The sequence below is a fragment of the Phyllopteryx taeniolatus genome, chromosome 7, assembly GCF_024500385.1.
Source record: "Phyllopteryx taeniolatus isolate TA_2022b chromosome 7, UOR_Ptae_1.2, whole genome shotgun sequence".
In the NCBI taxonomy this organism is placed as follows: domain Eukaryota; kingdom Metazoa; phylum Chordata; class Actinopteri; order Syngnathiformes; family Syngnathidae; genus Phyllopteryx; species Phyllopteryx taeniolatus.
In genome coordinates, this window is record NC_084508.1 from 28,063,084 (window position 1) to 28,086,792 (window position 23,709).

At 41.9% G+C, this 23,709-nt stretch overlaps 1 protein-coding gene and 1 long non-coding RNA gene across 4 annotated transcripts in view; both read right to left on the reverse strand.

The window, feature by feature from the left end:
- Nucleotides 1–23,709, reverse strand: part of LOC133481034 (uncharacterized) — a 57,773-nt gene that overhangs the window by 33,564 nt on the left and 500 nt on the right. For 2 of the 3 annotated variants that reach the window (XR_009789433.1, XR_009789432.1), the window contains exons 1-2: nt 20,666–22,022; nt 18,203–18,284 (exon numbers count right to left, since the gene is read on the reverse strand). This is a non-coding gene — a long non-coding RNA (uncharacterized LOC133481034). Of the gene's footprint in view, nt 1–18,202; nt 18,285–20,665; nt 22,023–23,709 lie in introns of those variants that run through there. The other variant, XR_009789434.1, reaches the window with a different exon arrangement.
- Nucleotides 18,509–20,672, reverse strand: sox2 (SRY-box transcription factor 2). The gene is made up of 2 exons (XM_061779907.1): nt 19,546–20,672; nt 18,509–19,328 (listed from the first exon to the last, which is right to left on the reverse strand). Exons 1-2 carry the CDS (start codon nt 20,502–20,504, stop codon nt 19,319–19,321), a joined length of 969 nt encoding a protein of 322 aa, XP_061635891.1. The 5' UTR covers nt 20,505–20,672; the 3' UTR covers nt 18,509–19,318.

Consider the following 23,709-nt stretch of genomic DNA (forward strand, 5'->3'; position numbering starts at 1 on the left):
TTTTCTCAGTTTTTTTCAGAAGTTTTGAGTCGTTGCTGTTTAGGTCCAAGTCAAGTTGCAAGTCTTTTATTGTCGAGTCTTCTTCTTTTCCCCACGGCTTGACCCGTAAGGGGTCGCCACAACGTGTCATCCTTTTCCATGTAAGTCTATCTCCTGCATCCTCCTCTCTAACACCAACTGCCCTCGTGTCTTCCCTCACTACATCCATCAACCATCTCTTTGGTCTTCCTCTGGCTCTCTTGCCTGGCAGCTCCATCCTCATCATCCTTCTACCAATATACTCACTATCTCTCCTCTGGACATGTCCAATCCATCAAAGTCTGCTCTCTCTAACTTTGTCTCCAAAACATCGAACCTTGGCTGTCCCTCCGTTGAGCTCATTTCTAATCCTATCCAATTTAGTCACTCCTAGAGAGAACCTCAACATCTTAATTTCCGCTACCTCCAGCTCTCCATCATGGCTGGCCTCACCACTGTCTTATAAACTTTGCCTTTCAACCTCTCAGAGACTCTTCAGTCACATAACAGACCTGGCACCTTCCTGCACCTGTTACAACCTACTTGGACCTGTTTGTTCACTTCCTGACCACACTCACAATTGCTCTGGGCTGTTGACCCCAAGGAAGTCATCCACCCTCACCATCTCTTCTCTCTGTAGCGTCACACTTCCCCCTTCCCGTCTTATTTCGGGTAATCTTCATTCCTCTCCTTTCCTGTGCATGGCTCCACCTTTCTAACTGTTCCTCCACCTACTCCCTGCTTTCATTGCAGATCACAATGTCATCTGCAAAAATCATGGTCCACAGGGATTCCAGTCTAACCTCATCTGTCAGCCTATCCATCACCACTGAAAACAGGAAGGGGCTCAGGGCTGATCCCTGATGCAGTCCCACCTTCACCTTAAACTCCTCTATCACACCTACAGCACACCTCACCACTGTCCTGCTGCTCATATGTGTATTGTATTATTCCAACATACTTGTCTGCCACTCCATACGTCCACATGCAGTACCAGAGTTCCTCTCTGGGTACTCTGTCGCAGGCTTTCTCTATATCTACAAAGACACAATGCAGCTCCTTCTGAACTTCTCTACTTCTCCATCAACACGCTCAAGGCAAATAATGCATCTGTGGTACTCTTTCTAGGCATGAACCCATACTGTTGCTCGCAAATACTCACTTCTGTCCTGAGTCTAACCTCCATTACTCTTTTCATAACGTCATTGTGTGGCTCATCAACTTTATAGTTCCCACAGATCTGCACATCTTAAAAATGTGATTCCCATTTTTAAGAATTGCAGAGCTGTGGGAACTATAAACTCTCTACTAGACGAGACTAAACTATAAAGGGCACTCTTTTCCTCATTCCTTAGGCATCTTCTCACCCACTTGAACAACCTGATCAAAAACTTCACAGCCACCTCTTCCATACCTCCACAGGTACAGTATGTCATCAGGACCAACTGCCTTTACATTTTTCATCCTCTTTAGTCCATTTCTAACTTACTAATCATTGCACTTCCTAATTCACCAATCTTGCCTCTTCTACGCTTCCTTCTCTCTCATTTTCCTCATTCATCAATTGTTTCCATCTATCCAGCACACAACTGGCACCAGTCAACACATTTCCATCGCTATCCTTAATCACCCTAACCTGCTGCTCATCCTTCCCATCTCCATCCCTCCTTCTTGCCAACCTGTGTAGATCCTTTTCTTTAGTGTTCAACCTGGCATAGTCTTGTTTGGCCTTTGCCACCTCTACCTTCACCCTACATCGCATCTCCATGTATTCTTGTCTCCTCTCCTCAGCCCTCTGAGTGTCGCACTTCTTCTTAGCAAATTTCCTTGTATGATTTCCTGTACTTTGAGGTTCCACCATCAAGTCTTCTTCTCCCCTTTCCTACCAGAAGATACATCAAATACTCTCCTGCCTGTCTCTCTGATCACCTTGGCTGTTGTGGTCCAGTCTTCTGGAAGCTCTTCCTGTTCACCGAGAGCCTGTATCATCTCTTCTCAAAAAGCTGCACAACACTCTTTCTTTCACAGCTTCCACCACATGCTTTTGTGCTCGGCCTTTGTCTTCTTCCTCTTCCTCCACACCACCAGAATCATCTTACACACCACCATCCTATGCTGTCTCGCCACACTCTCCCCTACCACCACCTTACAGTCGGTAACCTCCTTCAGATTACATCGTCTGCACAAAATGTAACCCACCTGCGTGCTTCTACCGCCACTCTTGTCGGTCACCCTATGTTCCTGCCTCTTCTGGAGGCAAGTGTTCACTACAGTCATTTCCATACTTTTTGCAAGGTCTACCACCATCTTTCCCTCCAAGTTCCTTTCCTGGATGCCAAACTTACCCATCACTTCTTCATCACCTCTGTTTCCTTCATCAACATGTCCATTTCAATCTACACCAATCACGACTCTCTCTCTATCTGGGATGCTTAGAACTGCATCGTCTAGCTCCTTTCAGAATTTCTCTTTCACCTCTCGGTCACTTCCTACCTGTGGGGCATAGCCACTAATCACATTATACATAACCTCAATTTCAACTTTCAGCCTCATCACTCGATCTGATACTCTTTTTACTTTCAAGACAGTCTTAGCTAACTCTTCCTTGAAATTAACCCCTACTCCATTTCTCTTCCCATCTACACCGTGGTAAAATAATTTGGACCCTGCTCCAAAACTCCTCTCCTGGACACACAAAGTATCAACCTTTCTCCTAATCAGCATGTCAACCAACTGCTGCTTTTTCTGCCATAGTCCCAACATTCAAAGTCCCACATTCATTTGTAGGCTCTGTGTTTTCCTCTTCTCTTTCTGCCTAAGAACCTGCTTTCCACCTCTCCTTCGTCTCTGACTCAAAGTAGTCTGTAGCTTAACGGCACTGATGGTGGATGTTGTTAACCCGGGCCATGACCAATCCGTTCTGGAATTCTTTGGATGAACACTCATATTTGTTTGGCAAAGTTTTAAGCTAGATGCCCTTCCTAACGCAACCCTCTGCATATATCCAGGCTTGGGACCCGCCTACAGTTTGCACTGGGTTGTGGTCCCCATAGGGCTGTATTGTCAAGTCAAGTCTAAAGTAATCAAATTCATGACTTTTTTTTTTTTCCTAAATACATTTTTGGAGCATGGCGAAAAGATAGCCCTGTAATGAAAGTGGGCTGGGGTGTATACTTTCTGACATGAGTCCCCTCCCCCACCATATAAACACCAAGCGCCCTTGTTCCATGTAGTGGCCATTCAGCAGAATTGCACTTCCTTATTCATAATAACTTGATCCTGTTTTATCACTATACCGTGCAGTTCGCCATCAACATTTGCCGACAACTCAAAAAAATACCTGCCGTGGTGCGCCCCACGCATGGTGCCTAGTGAGGCAGCAGCAAGCAGAGGGGATCCGCCGCCATGGCGGCCGCTTGCCGACCCGCCAGCACCTAGAGTAGCCGGTGGGAGTCCGGACCAAGGGCATTAGGGCCATCAGCCTCACAGTTGCAGAACACGACGTCGTGGAGTGAGGAGAAGAAGAACAAAAAATCTATATGCGGCCACAGTTGGTGCACCGTTTGGCGGCTTTGGTGGCCTGCTGAATTTCAGCTGAGCCTAACTAGGGAAAATTGGCCCATTGTGGGGCTGAGAGGGTGCCTGGCCGGCACAGAATGCCTCACTGCAGCCCGTAAGAGCGTGTGCAATGTGCATCGTTGGGAATTCTCCTTTCCTGTTGGCTTAGGAGCTGGGATCGGAGGCACGTATTTGATTGATAGCTGAAAGCTCCAAAGGGCGGGGTTTTCAGAGCATTCAGCAACATGCCCACAGTGTCCACAAGCTGAAAAAATGTCTTGATTCTTGACCATTTTGAAGCCTAATTTCACATAGATTTTTTGATTCATTCAAATTTGGCTGGCTTGTTAACAATACTCTTATCTGTGATGTTTCAAATTTAAAGGACATTTTTGGGCCAGGCGGCACGGTGGCCGACTGGTTAGAGCGTCAGCCTCACAGTTATGAGTTATGAGTGAGGAGAAGCGGCTCAGAAAATGGATGGATGGATGGATTTTTGGGCCATTTTAGTGGGCCTTTAAGTAAATCAAATTTAAAAATGTTAACAAAAGTGAATTTTTTTGTGAAACCTTGCTGACTAGCAAAAGGTGAGAAACGTCAGTCACTTTAAGCATTTTGAACATGTCATTATGCTATGATTGAACTTGTCAGATAACCCATGAGAGAGCACAGTCTGGAGAGAATATCTTTATCTTCAGATAAATATTGCAGTTTTGTTTTTGTTTATGACAGATGATGTTTTACTCCAAAAATGAGTTTTGCTTCCTTGTCCTGTTCTGACTGTGAGAGACGACAGGTGCCAGCAAAAGTTCCAGGATGGTAAACGACTGCGGGGGGTATTCCTCTCCTCTTTCTTCCTTTCCTTTCTCTCTTTCGTCCCTCCTGTGTCCTGACGTGGGACACTGAAATCTCATCCAGCCATTCTGCCAGCACTGATAGTCAGCAGGGAGGGACTTGTCATTTCACTTGTGTGTGTGTGTGTGTGTGTGTGGGTGCGTTTGTATGTCTCACTGTGCAACTCACAATGATGAGAGCAGAGGCAGGGGGCAGGTGAGAGGTTTGCTGGGGAGGTGGGTGTGACAGGGCTCTGATCTCTCAGATAGGGAGATAGCCACCTGATTCAAATGGCTCGCTTGTTCCTGGCAGTCACTTGATCGGCGTGTGAACTGACTCCTCTCTTATTTACAATCGGATGCTACGAGCTGACCTGCCAAACCCAGCCAGACCAGAACATCTCTCTCTCTCTCTCTCTCGCCCTCTCTCTCTGTCTGTCTGGCTCTCCTATATTTAACATCTCAGCCAAGCATACAGGTGAACTTGGAAAGCCACAACAGAAAAGAATAGTCAAGTTGGTCTTTACTACTTCGGTATTGCAAATAAATAATTCAACCTTAGTAGCCATTTGAATACCTAAACTCAGCTGTGACATACAGTGATGCCCAGACTTAAGAGTTTTATTCAATCGTAACTCAAAACACTCATATCTCAAATCATCTTTCCCAATCCAGTATCTGCGCAACAACTTCCGCATTTGGCAAAACAGGTGAACGCACTTCCTCTCGGCACAGCTAAATGGAGGAATGGGACTTGGACAAAGCACATGCAAGAACTTTCAACATCTCAAACAATGTCTTTTTTTTAACACAATAGCCGCCGAAGATGACAATATCTGATGTTTAGGTTTCATTTGTGTTTACATATATCACATAATATTTGTGTAAATTAAGGATATACATGTATTTAACTTTTGTCAGAAAATACCAGCTGTAAGAAAACTACATTTTAGCAAGTTCGGCTTCAAACTACCATGTCGTCAACCCCTAATCAATTTCATCAGCGCAGCATAAACAGGAAATCCGCAAACCTGTTTTCTGGGTTTGGTCATGTGACATTCCGCATAGAACGGATTGCTTCCTTTTGTTCTTTTCCAGCCCTACATTGTGCTCCTTCTGGTGTGCATGCCTGGGCCACTAGAGGGCGGTATAATACAGACACACACGGAAAAGTTTCACAACGGACTCAGCTCCAGTAATATTAGTCATTTTACACAGAGGATAGGGAATATATGCCTGTGAGTATTGTTATTTTGTCTTGTCTTTGTTGCTTCGCCGTTTGTGTTGCTTAAACGGCTGTAACACATAGATCATTTTACACTTGAGACTATGTGAGTCCCAGGATGCACATGCCTGGAAACAATGAGTCCCAGCCCTGGAATAATAAGTTCCTGCAACTTGTCATCACGGAGTACAAATACAGCTCTCCTCTGCGATACGACGGTTGTTGCTTCGCAGTCCCGCTATATTGCAGAATTTTAGTGGTACAATTTGTACCATATGTTTGTGTTATCCATTGCTCTTTTATCTGTCTCAAAATATTATTGTTTAGCCAGCCACAATAGCACATTTTTTAAAACGATATATTTTCCTAAAAACTACCACAATAAACGATAGTATCGTTGACGTTTTCTTTTTTTTTTATGCCACTGGCATAATGGTATTGTAGATCATAATTATGCAAGTACATCTTGGCATTGGCATTGGAATGTAGAACAATAAATATAATATCTTACATAAATGAAAAAAAGAAATGAATTAGACTTACGCACTGCTTGCAAAAACTGCACTTAAACAAATATTAAACATTTGGCAAATAGGTATAGAGTCATTAACCCACTAAGGAGGCCCAAAAATTGTCTTAAAACCTGCCAAATTTGAATGAATAAAAAAAAACTCCATGTATATACTCAAAAACATTTGGGCTTTGTCAAAGTTTTTAAATCAGATGCCAGACATGTTAATGTCACTGTTATTTTTTTAGTCTTTAATTTTATTCATTGTTTGAATGTTGTCGCGTTATGTACTGTACAATATCTGCTACCTGTATAATTTCTGCTGCCTCTTGGCTTTTGGAAACTAGATTTTTTTTCCTTTCAATTAGCCTTTACCTGGTTAAATAAAGGATAAATAAGATGTAAAATAAGGCCCACCCTCGAGCTGCTGGATTGTGATGTGAGACCTTTACGTGCCAGTCAAATGGCGCTGAAAATGAATTTGCCGAAGTCAACTACTACCTGAATATTGATAACGTGTGATGCTGTTGTTATGTTATATAAACAGTTAACTTTCCCGTATGTGTGTGTGTGTGTGTTGGTGTGTTATATGGGGAACACACACACAACTCCGACCACTGACATTTTAATGATATTGTCGCGGTGGAGTGAGCTTTTTAGCTCGAGCCCTTAGCTCGCAAGCTCGGTAGCTCACATGCTAGCGAATGTAATGAACAGTGAATGTTCCATTTGTCCCAGTTGTATGATCTAGGAGCAAGTCTATTCTACCAAAACAATGACTTTGGAAGAACTTGAAGGGCGAATACGAGAAGTTATGTCTTCCATCCCGAAAGAGTTCCTTGTGAAATCAATTCATGCGGTTCCCAGGTGGCTTAAGAAACTGGTGGCTAATGCTCACGCCCATATCGAATTTTAAATAAAACTCCATGCACTACACTTTCTTCTCATGATCATTTCTTGTAAGAATTATAGTTCAGAAATGAATTACAAGTACTTAAAAATAGGGAGTTACTTTTCAATCACCCGGTACTAGCCTTCATATGTCGGTGGATAAAGGCTGTATTTGGCAACCGATACAGTGCGGCCACAGCTGCCATTCAAGGCAGGCACGTCGCAGCTGCGAAGAAACGCGAGGTGCGTTCAGGGACACTGCATAAATAGGAGTGAATCTGTTCTTTGGTGGTTCTTTTGTAATACAATACAAAATTGTAAAAATTGAATACTTGGAAAATTATATATTATAAATTATGGTGTATCAGAATGGTTTAGTTAAAACACTGATCGATCCCACTGTCATGATATGGAATTAAAAAAAAATTATAATATAAAAATAGATAAAACAAAATATTTGGTTAATATAGTCAGCCAGAGCTGCGAGGAATGCAAAGTTATCAATGTCCTTTCACCATCATTCCATTCATACTGTGTTACGTGTTTTTGGTTGCACATTAAGGACAAAACTCCTGTTTTTGTTTTAATTTTAAAAAGAACCATTCAAGCAACACATTTGTCCTCATGTTTTTGAGACTGTTGGGTGAAACCTGCAGCTGGCTACTTGTGTGGACTGAATGGGTGGCAAGAATGGGAAAAGGATGTGCCAGTATTTTAAGAGGAATGGCCCGTCAGCAACATTGAGAGAAAACAAAAACTAACTATGAACTCGTTCATTTTTGGAATGGTAAACTTAGTTCAAAGTTTTGAATTATGAACTATGAACTGAACTAGTTCATTTTTGAACCAAACTTTGAACCAGTTTGCATAGAAAATTAACTTTCCCAACACTGTACGTTGGGCGGTTCTTAAACCAGGCGTCCAGAGACGCAGATTGAAATGAGTTCATCTGAGACACGGGACACATATCAAACGAGATCCCTGTCACATCTTGACTACTGAGGCCATTCGTTAGTGTGTGTAATTCTGTGTAAAATGTAAAAAAATATGTAGCTCTCTTTTTTCTATTTTTAGTTTGATAGTATCCCGGCCCCGCCTGTGTGGAGTTTGCATGTCCATCCCCGTGCTTGGGTGGCTTTTCTCCGGGCACTCCGGTTTCCTCCCACATCCCCCAAAAAACATGTGTGGTAGGTTGATTGAGGACTCTAAATTGCCCATTGGTGTGAATGTGATTGCGAATGGTTGTTTGTTTCAATGTGCCCTGCGATTGGCTGGCGACTGGTTCAGGGTGTACTCCGGCTCCCGCCCGAAGACAGCTGGGATAGGCTCGAGCAGCCGGCGAACCTAGTGAGGATAAGCGGAAAAGAAAATGGATGGATGGATGGATATTTTGACAGTAAACTTCAACTGGGAGTGCTGCTTGTTGTGAAGAGAATTGATTTGAGTTTGCCGTCACAATCTGATGCTTGTCTCTAAAATTTTTGCTTGAAGTCAAAACAAAAAAATCTTATCTCGACATACTCGTAACTTGGGTCACTCTAAAGTCAATGCACCACTGTAATTCATCCCAAATGTAGCCAATGCTGAATGCAAATTTATACGAATCAAAAGCTTTGGAATACTTTTGCATTCAACGGTATGATAAAGTGTCTCCGTAGTTATGACCAGCACACAGTATATGTAAAAGTCAAATAAGACTTCAGAATAAGAGGGCTTCTACACATGTAATGGTTATGCAGTATTTATTTATGTATTTATTTTTAACAACTCTGGTACATATTTAAAGTGCATGCCAAAGCAACAAGTGGCGGTATATCTCCTAACCGAAAGGCCATTTTAACCAACCAGAAGCCTGTACTGTAGATATCATTTTCTGGAGAAGGCACAATAACAATAATGCTACATTGTGGAGAAGGGGAGTTGTACTGGATGACAAAAGACAAACAGCAGCATCAGACAAAGTAAACACCAAAAATGCTTTTGGTCCCATCTATCCACAAAAAAAGTCTGGTTGCATTAATCTAAAATTCAGTTCGCATGTGGACAAAAGGCCAAACGCATCGATAAAATCCACAATATTTTCTTGGAAAGATGCGAGCACAGAGCCAAAAACAAAGTTTTCAAGGCATCGGCATATGTTTATGTAACAATATCATTTCAAACATTTGTGATTTTGTTTTGTTTGGACTGTCTCAATAGGTTTTGCAGACTTACTCGTGTAGACAAGATTTTTCTCAGAAGTGAAAGGAAATGGGGTTGACTTTCAGGGTGAATGTAATCGTTTTTTAGATAGAGGTTCTTACTGTGTGAGACAGAGACAAGTTGAGTCTATATGGCATCTGCCTGGCTGCCAGTCTGTAACTGTCCTGTCTGATTATCTCACCCAGTTGGCCCCGAGGGGACACCAATACTGAAAGAGGCCACTCTTCCATTCAACAACAGCTTCTGTCAGAGAATCAGAGAGGGAGACCTCAGAGTCACCAGCTCCAGAATAGCTTGATAGCAACTGATGCAATCAATAGAAATCTACACTGCTGTCAACACAAGCTGGGTGCACGTTTTTATGTATAATGGGGGGGGGGGGGAAATGCCCTTCATACAAATGTCTAAATATTGAACAGCATCCACATAAACTGTCATGTTTTTTTTTTTTTTTTTTTATCATTTCTTTAGCAGAAAATGAACGTATAGGTCATTTGCAAGGTTATTATAGTAAACGAAAACAAAGGAAATAACAAAAACTAAGATTCAACAAATATTTTTGTAAATAAGATAAAATAAAAATGAGAATGTTTTTTAAACTCACTAAAACAAAATTTTACATTTACAAAACAAACTAAAATTAACTATAATTGGAGCAAAATGTCCTTAGTTTTTATCTTTCTCTATTAATTTTATACATGAGCTCTCAGCGTTAATCTTAAATGTATTTATTTCATATAAATACATAAATACAGAACGGATACGGAACAGTCATTTGGGAATTGTAGTTTACTTGCTGTGTGTCGCCTAGAAGTGACGTCATCGGACAGCGCCGTCGTATTGACTGCTCACCAGACTGACAGCCAGACCAAGCGCAAGTTTTCCCGTGAAGCTAACTTATACGCGCGAGCTGTTTTTGCTACGTGTTGCGAACGTAAATGGCTCGATGGTTACCGACCAGCTAGTGCCTTCACAGAACCTGCACGTCTGTTCTTCGTCTTTCGGGGGGAAAACGCCGCTGTTTCCCGCCACAAAAGGCAGATGTGAAAGCAGAAAAGGAGTTTGTCTCACTGACACAGCAGATGATTGAACTACTGCAACAACAAGACATTTTCATTGCACTACTTGACTACTTGGAAATTTTTTAATGCTTTGTCACAATAATCGTGCTCTCAAAACAAAATAAAAAAAAAAAAAAAAAAAGACTGAATGCCCTTTCACTGGAGATACAGCAGGTAAAATCTTACTTTTTAGCTATCTGTCTAACAGAACGTTTTTTTTTTTTTGTAAGTTAAAATATTAACACATACAAACTGCCATACTACAGCATGTGTCTCATGAATGGTTTTACTGTACGTTGTGATGCATCTAATCCAACCTTAGAAGCAATAAGGTTGCTTCACTGCACTTATTGCACTTCAAATTCTGTAGACTGTTATAGACTACCTGTATTTGATTTGTGGATGGTTGATCGTCTGTTAGTAAGTTAGTACATTTCTATGGTATTTTCTGTTGAGTTTTTATGACACAATACTTATTGTAATCTTTTTTTTTTTTTTTATCTCACACTTGACAAATACCCCAAATAAAAAAACTAAAACAAAGCGGTTTTGAACAAATTAAAACTAATAAAAACGAACAAACTTGCTCTAAAAACGAATTAAACTAACTGAATTTGAAACAGAAAAGTCAAAATGAAATCCAAAACTATTATAACAATGGTCTTTTGTAACAGCAGCATGGTCTCACCGAACTTTGGATGCATTTTGTATGATAAAGTAAGGCAGTAACTCGAAAGAACAGATATTTTAGGGGGGTAACTCGAAAAGGCCTCCCAATAAATCGCCAAAACCACTTTGATGGTCAAAAACAGGGCCTTTTTGCGACATGATCTGCACAGCATTGGTGAGGTGTATACGGCACATCTAGCTGTTGTGTTGGACAGGCTTACCCAAAGAGTCAAGATTTATTGTGTCGCAGAAGTAATTTTGTTGACATCAAATGTTTTTTTCTTTTAAGCATGTTGTAATAGATTCTTGCCTGTTATGGTCCTTATCATAATCGTAGTGATGTTATGTTACTTCAAGATTTAAATACAGAAAAATACTCTGGAAATCAATTAAACTCTCCATAAACTTGACACCATGTCATGATGTTGCCTTATATACGCTAAGATACTGTGGCGGTAACCTTGTCAGTATAGCTTTAATGTCTGATAATTACTGATTAAATTTGAGCTCTTCCTCTTATCAGTACCTGGTATGCAATTCTATTAATATTAATATCCTTTTTTTAAAAATGAGCTGAGATCATGACTTGCATGAATGATGAATGAGTATTTTATGCCCCCCCGCAAAAAAAAACGATGTTCCACAATAGGGGGGGAAAAAAATGATAATCACTTTAATCAAACATTATGCAAAATTCAGTAGGAAATGAAGCATCAGAGTTATGATAGGTCATATGTGTAATTAACCACCGAAAGAGATTATACCATTTAAATATGCAGGAATGTCATCTGAGGTCTTTGGTCTCTGCCATTTGTTCAAATAACGAGGCCACCCTACCTTGAAGAGTCTGAATCAGGGGTCACCAACCTTTTTGAAACTCCTTGCGGACTGATTAATGCAAAGGGCTACCAGTTTGAGACACACTTCTGAAATTATTTGTTCACCCTTAATTATATAGAATTACTAATGCGTAATGATATTCATCCATCTAAAGACACTTATCATGTTAATGATTTATCAACAATGAATTTACAAAGTAGGAAACAGGTCAATATTAATATGCAAGACTTTTAATAATAAGTGTAATAAAGCTGTGAATAAAGTGTTTACATTTTCAATTGAACACTTCTACATAGAGGACCTAGGAAATTACAATGTCCCATCGCTGGTGAGCTATTTTTAGAACAGGCCCACGGGCTACTCATGCAGTTCTGGTAAAATGTTGGTGAGGCATGCTCTATATCAAACAGCATGTTTTTTACTGAAATTTGTAAAAAAATAATAATAATAATAATAATTTGCAAAATGATATTTAGAGGGTGCTGGTGATCCTTTAAAACTGGAAGAAAAAAAAAAAGGCAGCTGACAAACTAAAGTATTCGTAACTGTTGTTTAAGTGAGAGCTGCCAATTTGATTTCAATGTAATGTACTTTGAACAGTTGAAACCAATCTGTGTGAATCTTTCATTCTATTCTTAAGACACATGAGAACTTTATCAGAACACATAATCGTGTTACACACATAATACAATTAGCTGCACGTATATTGTAAAAAAAAATAATAATAATAATAACTCTCCTGCAGCTAAGTAATGTTTAATTATTAGCCAGTCGGTAGTTGCAAACAACAGCCACTTTGACAAACAGTGTTAAATTCATTCCTGTTGTTGTTTTTTTTACCAGATGGTTATTTGGTTTATTTGAAGTGCTGCTGTCTCATTGATCAACAATGACCCTCTTTTCACAACTTTTTTAAACATTTCAGCCCCCTTTAGCCCCTCTTTTCTCAACACACAATTCTGGATGTGTAATATTCTAAATTAGGACAACCCCCGTTGCCCCCCCACCCCCCTCTCCATTTAATGTGCGAGTAGAGTTGTTGGTCAACAGTTGGATTGAGGAGCCTCAGAGAGGGAGGGAGCCCTGGAACAATGGATGGTGCTGTTGTGAGCTGGAGTCGGTGGAGGGAAAGAGAGAGAGTCCGGCTGATGACAGAGTGAAAGAGGTTAGTGTCTATGCTGGGAATTGAGAGCAGAGAGTGGGGGCGGGTGTTCCTGTGTCTGTTGGCTTGCTAATGACGATGCAGTCCCATCAGCTCAACAGCCTTCTCTATCAAGAAATCTCCAAATGCCTCCAAAGCACCTCTTGCATGGCCAGGCCTTCATAAAGTGTGGAAAATACTGGAGATCAAACTTTGATGGAATCAAAGTCTTCCATCAAAAACACATGTCGCGTTCATACAACTTTTTTTTTCCAGCCAATCAGAAAGTAAATGATCTCTGTCTCTGCAACTTTGGCCTATTGTGATTTCTGACACCTTCATCAGTGTTTTAATGTTATGTGTGTCTAATTCTTTCAAATCCCATTTAATCATTTAACCAACACGATGAAAAATCTGCTGTTTTTGCAACAATATATTCACCAGCCAAGTACGTAATAAAGGATCTGGATTGAAATTGTGCCTTAACAAAAAGGACAATGCTGACTGACTTTCTATAAAGGTATTTGTTTACTTCTTTAATATTTTCATTTGTAGTGGAGTATAGAACCATTAGACCACAGCAGTTGTGCATACAAGACAATGATTCAGTTAAATTAGCGTCTCTTTGAAAGTGTCAGTCAAATCGAAGCAATATCTTCACGAAGGCAAAGTGATAGTATACAGTATGATGAATGATCTCAGTTGTTGTACCTCCCCATAACAGCTGCACATCATATTCTCGCTAAGCTAGAAGGTTTTTTTTGGTTTTTTTTGCCATTAAATGTTTTGAAAACATAAAATTAGCATTATTTCTTCCAGCATTATCAGTCAGACTGCGTTACTGTATTTGACGTTCTGCTATTCGCATGCGTCTTTGATTTATATGAGCCAACAAAATTATTATTATTATTTTTTTTTTTTTTTCCTTGCAGCCAATAGTCCTCTGCCTTCACCCCCTCCCCAGGCCCGAGGAGAGGCAGTCCTCATCACAGCCACCGAATTTCCGGACAAAAGAGAAGCAGACCATGCAGCACTTTCACTTGTAGCTGCTCCCATGCAGTCACCTGTTGCCTCATGCTGCTTGCAGCTGCTCAATCTTTCCTCAGACTGAGAATACGTCTGTTGCAGTGTAGGATTGTGAATCGGACTTCATTTTGGTTTCATTCACAAATATTTCATTCCGACCTAAACAAAAGTCTGAGATTTTTACACATACCGTGTGATAGGTATTGCAATTACAATTACACCAAAGGTCGCCCCTCCGCCTTTCCCCACTGACTGTATAGCTTGTCGTGAAGCTCCTTAATTGGAGCTGCATTGTCCTCTTTGCATGAGCAGCCTCCAGCACAGCCAGCCAAGCGTTTGACCTTATTCAAATAATAAAGAGATGCTGATCGGTGATGGGAGAAAAGACCAATTAGAGTGTCCTTGTATGCTGTTATTATAAATGTAATAGCTCACATGTGTTTCGACAAGACCGGAGGAATAAATCCCATCCTAAAAAAATGAAGTGAAAATGTGATTGTAAAAGTTCACAACCTCAACATTTACAAAATACAACATTTTTGGTTGCACATGATTAAAATGTGGTAAACTGATGTAATTGTCCTGTCTTTGCCTCAAAAATATTCAAATGATATAGTTTAGCTTTTCCATCACTTTTGAATCATGTGCAACCCATATACATGTTTTGAAATTAAATCAATTCAAAATACTTTTTTTTTTTTTTTTACCCAGTGTACTACAAATGCTTAAGATCTTAAAAAGGACCTAGGAAATGCTGCATTGACAATGATTAGCAATAATGAGACTTTAGTCATGTAAAATGAGGCTGTAGAAAAAGAAATCAAATGAGGTAGAAGAGTTACTCAAATCTTTGTAATAATGTAGCATTTCAATGACCTCATCTGCTACTTAGTGCCAGCGTTATTTTTACTGCTGGTTTCAGACCAGAGTAACCGCAGAGCAGGATTGCCCTGGCAGGCTGGCCGTACGACAACAGGCCTTACATTGTTGTCGGTGGGCTCTTCTCACAAATCCTCAGCTCCTCTACCCCCCTCAGTGCCCTTCTATACTCCCCCTACCCGGCACTTTCTCCTGGCCTAATCTCATCAAGAGGCAAAACAGGAATATGTTAGCAGAAGCGTGAAAACCATGGCTTCATTTGTCATTAGGCATGTGTTGTTTTTTGCACATCATTGTCAGTAAACACTCTTAAGTGGGCCAAATTGGAATCCAAGGAGCATTATAAACAGAAACAGCGTGAAAGTTACAGGCAAAAGTTATCGCGAAGGAATGAAAGAAACCCTCACTTCCATTGCTGCTCGAATGCACAGATCTGTCAGAAAGGTACATCAGATAACCCCAGTCAATTTGTCAGGCACAGTTCCCGTGCTGGCCTTTACAGGATAGTATGACAAAAATGTAGCCGTTTATTGTGGCTGGCCTGCAGTCGTGATCCGCTGTGAACCGTGCGTGCCGTTTAATGATGGAGCTTTATAAAGCTGTCAGCATCAATGAGCGGAGACGATAAACGGAACTCGAGCTGCCGGTGACGTGATGGTGTGGGTTGTGCCGGGTGGGTGCATGTGGGTGTTGGCGGGGGGGGGGGGGGGGGGGGGGGGGGGTCACGGAGGCCTCCAGCCACCTAGAACAGAGGCCGGGAGCTGTGCGAGGTTGATGGCATGCTGTCGTGTCAGTGTGTGGTCTCGTTCACTGTGTGTGCGTGCCAAAGAAGTGCAGGTGCAGGGAAGAGGAGCAGGCGGCGTGCTCGCGTTCTCTTACTCATGCACGGCAGATCTCTGGTTTTACCCCTCGGCTATATTCAACCTCGTCTTGTTGCGACGAAGATGTTTAATAACACACATGAGAGTAGAATATGTAAAAGCTGCCCTCTGCAAATGCATAAAACCATTATTTTAAGATGGAAATGCATTACAACATCATGATTTATATATATATACATATATATATATATGTGTGTGTGTGTGTGTGTGTGTGTGTGTGTGTGTGTGTGTGTGTAATAATCTTGATTACATATTGTGAGGATGGAAAACTGGATTGCTCCTGTGGTAGTAACATTAAGATGTTTTCATGTGTGTGTGTGTGTGTGTGTTTGTGCAGTGTAGGGTTGTGAATAAAATAGGCGTTGTCATAATTTGACCTATTTAAAAAAAAAATATATATATATATATATATATATATATATATATATATATATATATATATATATTATATGCCAATAATCTGAATGCTAATACAAATGCGGTGAAAGTCGAGTCTTCGATGGATCAAGCGCAAGATGAACACGTGATACCTTTAAACCTGACGTTTTAATTTCTGTGGTGTTAAAAGCCCCCTGAAAGCCACACACACCCAAAGCCTGGATAGCCACACGCCGTGGCTGCTTATCACGCGTAACATCTGGGAGTTTTTTTTTTTGTTTTGTTTTGTTTTGTTTTTCAACCCGAGGCGGAAAAAAAAAAAAAAAAAAAAAAAAGCAGAGGCGCGCGCTTACCACCTGTTGCAGTCTAAATATCCCCGAGCGCCAGGGCGACACTCAGCACGCGAGCACAGGAAGTGGATGGACGGTTGCTTAGACCTGGATGAGTGCTCGGGGCATGGAGAGGAACACCTTTGCCTACCCTCTTTTTTCACAAAACACACCAATACACTGGTTTGACAAGGTCAAAACAATGCAAGCCAACTGGTCCAGAAACACCTTGCTGTGCCCCTCCAAGTTCAGATTTTTGCAGCGGCATCGTGGTGCATTCGCGGCCTCTTCGAGTTTGTATCAGCGAAAGCAGCTGCCGGAGCGCCGAGCTACTTTTTTTTTGTTTTTGTTTTTTTTAATATACATGCGTTTTACACATTTTCTTTTTGTTTCATTTTACGCACACAAAAAAAAAGTATTTGTGAAAATACATAACGCTAACTATTGTATTTTTAAGGCCGGATTCTATATGAAAATCGAAAGCCCAAAGGTACATTTTTATTTTTATTTTTTGTAGTTTTAGGCCGCCTAACAAGCCACACAGCGGAAGGCCAATTTACATAAAAAAAAAAGAGATAAATGTCGCAGGCTTTGTCTTGGTCTCTTGTAATAATACAAATTAACCTGCGTTTTTTTTTTTTTTGGGGGGGGGGAGGGGATCCTACAGAGCAAATCTAAAATGAGGATTAAATAAATGAAACGTACAGTACGTTGCATAATTTCACAAAACCTTTTTTTCGCCACATCAAAGGTGACAACGTAATTTATTCTGTCCTCGGGGCCACTAAGCAAGTTGGTACAAAGAATCGGGGGAAGGGGGTGGGGGGCACTTTAATAGGCCTTCTCGTTCAGCCTTTGAGACACAAATTGTTTATCACCGGTGTTCTCGGCTATTACAAACAATTCGGCGTCTTGATCAATCAATAATGAAGCGACCAATGATCCCTTGACCTTTTCCGGGATGGAGACTAGACACACAGAGAGAGAGAGAGAGAGAGGGGGGGGGGAGTGGACCGAGGGGCCTCTTCAAATATTCATCTGCCGGTTAATGTGAGCTGCGATCCCCCCCCCCCCCGGGACCCGAGCCTGAAAAACACAACGGCCCTAATCTTAACCTGCCTCGCACACACACACAGACCAGATTTAAAACCGTTAGTAATTCAAAGCGAGCTGTTAGCTCATTTGAAGGATTATTTTTCCAGGAGAGAAGCGCCGGCTGGCCGCCCGACTCTGAGACGCGTTTAGGAAAGAGCTTATTAAAAGACAAGAGGTCTCGTAGAAGTGAGAGTCACCGGAGAAGCGAGGTTCACGCCAAACATCCATTAAAACATTGCATTGAAAATACCCACACTCGAGCATATTCCGAGCCGGGGAAATACACTTTCCAGAGGGACTCAGTAACTAACCTCACTTCCACTTAAGTGAGACAAAAAAAAATAAAAAAATACAAAAAAATAAATCCAAATAATAAAATACCAGGACCACCTATTTCATGTATATATAAAATTAGTCGGCGTCATAACTAAAAAAAAAAACAACTCAATTGCTGTCGATTTGCAAACCGATGAACTGATTACTGGCAAAATAAATGATCTTTATCTCCCTCAAAATCAATCAAAAATCGGCACAAAGAGCAAATTGTGGATATAAACATAGACACAACGTCATGTATTTCAAATTGCAATTGCAAAATATTGCCAGTTGTCATTGTGGTGAGATGGGCCTTTTGGTGAATTTAGAAGAGCACAAAAAAGATATACCTGAAGGTCTTGGATATTTTGGTGGATTAATCTTCCCAACAAACTTTGGCTTTGGTGGGGCGTGAAGGGGCGTCCACAGTCACTAGAAAACAGAAATGTGGTTAACCACGAAGCACAAAAGCCACTATTTTGAATTTTAAAGGAGAACTAAGCCCACCAGGAGCACTGCGCTCCAAATTCCTTCGAATACATTAACATTTGCACCAAAATAAAAGGGGACTGCACTTAACACGTGATGACCTCCCTCCGCAGACACAAAATAAAGGCACGTCAAATCAAATCAAAACTCCAACCATTTCAAGTATCCAAATTTTCAAAATTTATTCTTTTCAAACTGCATATGGAAAAGAAAAGAAAAAATATACTCAGTTGAAATCGTAGCTGTTATAAGGATGGTATTAGTTTCAGTATATACATGGAGTGGTTGGCTTCTGCGTACAGGCCGCAAATTTGAAAATACAACTACAGGAATGAATTTTGAGATAAAAACATAAAATATCACAGTAAATATACATAAATTGTACAAATCAATTGGAAAATAAAGAGCACAAGCATCATACCTCAAACAGATGAAAAGTGGGAGACGGGAATATAAATTAACTTGGATGAGCTGGGGAAAAGTCCCATTTATTGATTTATTTATGTATTTATTTAAGAAATGAAAACGATGTAGTAATATTAAGCGATTTGTCCCTTTTCTTTCCAAAGTATTTTATTTGTAATTTTTTTTGCATAACTGATTGCTCCAATAGTTCTGCCGTCGTTGTGATATTTTCAATTGAACTGGCTTTGTTATTATTTTTTTTTCAACAGGTGTGTATATGTATATATATATATAGATATATATATATATATCTATATCTATATATATATATATATATATATATATATATATATATATATATATATATATATATAGATAGATAGATAGATAGATACAAAAAGATGCAACCTCTTGCAGTTTAACAATTTCATCTGATTGTAATGTTTCTTTGATAAATACTGTACAAAAGATGATTGCAACAATAAAACATTTGATTGCGACTCCCACTTTCTCGTCTTGCAAAGTTGATCCAGCAGTGAAGAGGGCATCTCCTGCCTGCCTGCTTCGTTCCTCTAGAGCTTCCTTGAAAGAAATGAAAGGGAGGGGGGGGGGGGAGAGGCGTTTTTGTCCTTTTCCTGCAGGTGACTTCTATACAATTTTTCCCACCCCATTTTTTTTTTTTTTTTTTTTTTTTTTTTTTTTCCCTGTACAAAAATAGTCCAACGTTAAGTAGTCCGCAGTTTTGTTTTTTTTATAAAAGTGTGTTTGTTTTTCGTACAGCACGTATATCGTGTCTTACATGTGCGTTAAGGGCAGCGTGCCGTTGATCGTCGTCCCGGGCACGGTGCTCTGGTAGTGGCCGGACATGTGTAGTCTGGTCTGGGCAGTCTGCTCGCTGACCTCCGCCCCGGGCAGGTACATACTGATCATGTCCCTCAGATCGCCGCTTTGGCAGCCCGGGGCGGCCCGGTGGGAGGACGAGGTGACGATCGGCGGGCTGGAGCTGCTGGACTCGGATTTGACCACCGACGAGGGCCCCATGGAGCCCAGGGCGCTCATGGCCGGCGCCGTTTGCTGGGAGTAGGCCATGGAGTAGGTCGGGGAGCCGTTCATGTAGCTCTGGGAGCCGGTCATGGTGTTGTATTGCAGGGCGCTCATGTCGTAGCGGTGCATGGACTGCATCTGGCCCGGGTTGTGCGCGTTGAGTCCGGGGTGCTGGTAGCTCAGCTGCTCCTGCATCATGCCGTAGCCGCCGTTGGTCCAGCCGTTCATGTGAGCGGCGTAAGTGTCCATGCGCTGGTTCACCCCGCCGCCCAGGCTGCCGCCCACGCCCACGCCGACCCCGGCGCCCATCCCGTTGCCGCCCGGGGCCAGCATCCCGCCGGGCAGGGTGTACTTGTCCTTCTTCATCAGGGTCTTGGTCTTCCGCCGGGGCCGGTACTTGTAGTCGGGATGCTCCTTCATGTGCAGGGCCCGCAACCGCTTGGCTTCGTCGATGAAAGGTCTTTTCTCGCTTTCCGACAGAAGTTTCCACTCGGCGCCGAGTCTTTTGCTGATCTCCGAGTTGTGCATCTTGGGGTTCTCTTGCGCCATCTTCCTCCTCTGGCCCCGGGACCACACCATGAATGCGTTCATGGGTCTCTTGACCCGCTCCGGACTGTTTTTTTGGTTGCCGCCAGACGTGTTGCTGTTGCCCGTGCCCCCCGCGTTGGTCTGGGGGGCCGGGGGCTTCAGTTCTGTCTCCATCATGTTATACATCAGGAAGGGTTATTGAGTCGGCGCTGCCGAGCCGGTGAAATGTGAACGCACGCGCTGAGTCCGAACGGGACGAGGAGAGGTGGCGCTGCCCAAAAGGAAGGGGGTGGGGGAGGGGAGGGGGGAAAAATAAAAAATAAAAAAAATAAAATAAAATAAGTTACCTGTCGATTCTCTCAGCAACTTTTTCTCTGGAGAAAAACAGGGCGAGCTTCCACAGCCTCTCTCTCTCTCTGTCCCTCTCTCTCTCTCACTCTCTCTCTCTCACTCTCTCTCTCTCTCTCTCTCTCTCTCTCTCTCTCTCTCTCTCGGGCTCCGTGAGCGTGCGCGTGCGGGTGCGTGTTGCAGTGCGCCTTCTCCCAAAAGGTCCCAGCGATGTTGTGTCCACAAAAACTTCTTCGCCTGTCGCTTCTCCAAAAAGGCATAAACAAACTCGACTTTTTCCTCCCCTGTCCGTCCGCCCGAGCCTTGACAAGTCCAGATAGTTTGGGAACAAGTTAATAGACAACCATTCAAGTGACGCGGCTGTCAGCACATAAATGGCCTCGACCTGGCCAATCGCGGCCGCCGTGCTCCCCCGACGCACCAATGAGAGGCTGCGATTAGCATAAAGAGGCGTGGCTCGTCCTGCACCGACAAACACGCTCGTACGTGCGCGCACACTCAAGCTGCCTGCGTGAGCCAACGCAAAAGTACATATTGGCCACTTCTTGGTGGAGGGAGACAGATTTGGATGTCAAATAAAAAATACAAAGACATGAAGATCATTCGGAAGCAGGGTTATATTTGTTTGGTAGTCCAGTATTTAAAATGTTGGCCCTATTTTGTTTTACAAACTGCAATCCACAGATAGAGCGGGGTTGGGGGGGGGGCGGATTTTCGTTAAAGAAGACAAATCAAAATAATAAAAAGAAACTAATGCAATTTCAATTTGGTTCACTTTCAATTACCTTAAGAAACGAAATTTAGATAAATGAGTACCTTTTTTTTTTAAAGTGACATGAAAATAAAAGCGCAAAAAAAAAAAAATAGTTTCATTAATGTTGTTAGAAGGCCGACAGTGTTCTGCTGAATGAACAGGCAGTGTTGTGCTGACAGCAGCCCCAGCCAGTGACGCGGCTCAATATTAATAAAAAAATTAATTTAAAAAAAGTCAGTAATACCCCACTTGCGACCCCAATAACATAGCAACACCGAAATAAACTTTGTTAGTTAACTCAAAGCATTTAATTGTTGTGGTGAGTGTGTGGGACGGGCGGCTGCTGACTTTTTTTTTTTTTTTTTTTTTTGCGTTGAAAAGAGACGAAAAAGGTAATCCAAGATGTTCTCCCGTGCAGCCCTTTTGTTTGGCGAAGTTGAATGCCAGCACACGGAAGGCAGACGGGCTCATCTCAGCACAAATACGCGCTTTTTGTTTGGGATGTTGTCGCTACATCTGTCCGGACAAAGACACGACCCCACTCCACTTCCACGGCCACATAGTGCGGGCCGTTGTTGTTGGGGCTTTGGGAAGCGGGGGAATGGGAGGGGGGGGGGGGGGGGGGGGGGCGCACGCGGCCTACCGGGGTTTAGAAGTGGACGAGAAATAAAGATAAGGAATATTTTAAGATGAAGTGTGTGATGGAGTAAGGGCAAAGCTCATTGATTTAAGGCTGACCGCGCGTCAGCCAATTAGTGAATGAAAAGCCACATACACCTGCTTCTCTTATGTTGCGGATCAAACCAAACCAGAGTCCCAATTATCACGACATGAGGCCAGCCTCACACACAATGACATTGAAATAATTCGCTCATGTGTATTTCACCCCCCCCCCCAGCAAAGTTTGTTTGCAGGCTCAACCGATTGCCACTTGTTTTGCGTTGCAATCTGCGGCCTGTGCGCGTGTTGTCCTGCTGCGTGACACTAGCGCCGTCTACTGGCGAGAGGAAGCACAACACGCAAAGCCACGAGCGGGCGTTTCTGTCAGTAGAAGGAAGTTTGGGAATCGCTCCTAGTGCCATCCATCGCAAAATAATACAATTTAGTGTCAAGAAAAGTAAACAGTTCAAGTTACGCGGTGCCATTTTCACTTGATCTGCAAAGACGCCAAACCCCAAAGCAAGATCAGATACCCGAAGTAATTTAATGAAGAAAAAAAAAAGGAGTGTCGATAGATTCAATCATCATCGAAAGCGAATAGATCAAGCCTTGTTATTTTGTTTTAGCCATTTGATATTCGATGGAGGAGCGAGGCCCCCGTGCTCTCATTATGCCGGCCCTGCTGCAACCTTACATAAGATTCATCTCGCGCTTAATAGGCTGTGAGAGGCGACACATGCAGCTCGCTCCATTATAATGCAAGGTTGAAATGGGCCGCTCGGCTCCTATCTGCATCTGAGTGTGTTCCCCGCTACCTCTAATCTGCTTATGATAATAAAGGAACAGCGGGGACCTGCGGCTCCCTGAAAGCGGGGCCCAGCCAGTCGGGAATGGCCCTGCAGCCACAATCATCGGGAATCAAACCCGTTGTTTCACAAACATAGGAAATAATAATAATACAAAATAATAATAATAATAATAAAATAAAATAAATACAATTTAGAAATAAAAGATAAAGAAAAGAAAACCGGAGAAACTCGCAATGCAATCCTCGGAGCACTTGCAAAAGCTCCCCCACTTGCAATGGATGCCGCTCATGGAGCGTGATATCCAAAATGTTTGTGTTTAGACGCATTTAGTGATATGATCAATAACGCTGTTAATACGTGTGTTTTAAAAATCAAAGAAAAAAAAAAAAGCTGCCAGGTTTAAACATCACCATTCGACAAATATGATTAAAATACAATTCTAATTAGCGTAACTGTAATTATAAGGGCCACGTCGTTACTTACTAAATAGTAAATGTAACGTCATGTCTCTAATATGTTCTATTTATACTCTTTAATATTTGAAGATCATAACTCTTAAAGACACTGATGTATGGATAGGGGAATATGGAATAATAAATTATATGTTTTGCCACTAGGGGCCGTAAAAGGGACTGGAGACGCAATAAAAAAATAGTCAAATCATCACCACTCCTGCTTCAACAATATTAGAATACCTCAGTTAAAAAGAAGAAAAGGAAAAAGATCTATTAAATTGCACTGACTTTTACAGCGAAATCGGCGCCGTAAAGAATATTTTTACTGCCTCGCTAAATTACTGTTTGCTTTCCTCGAGAAATGG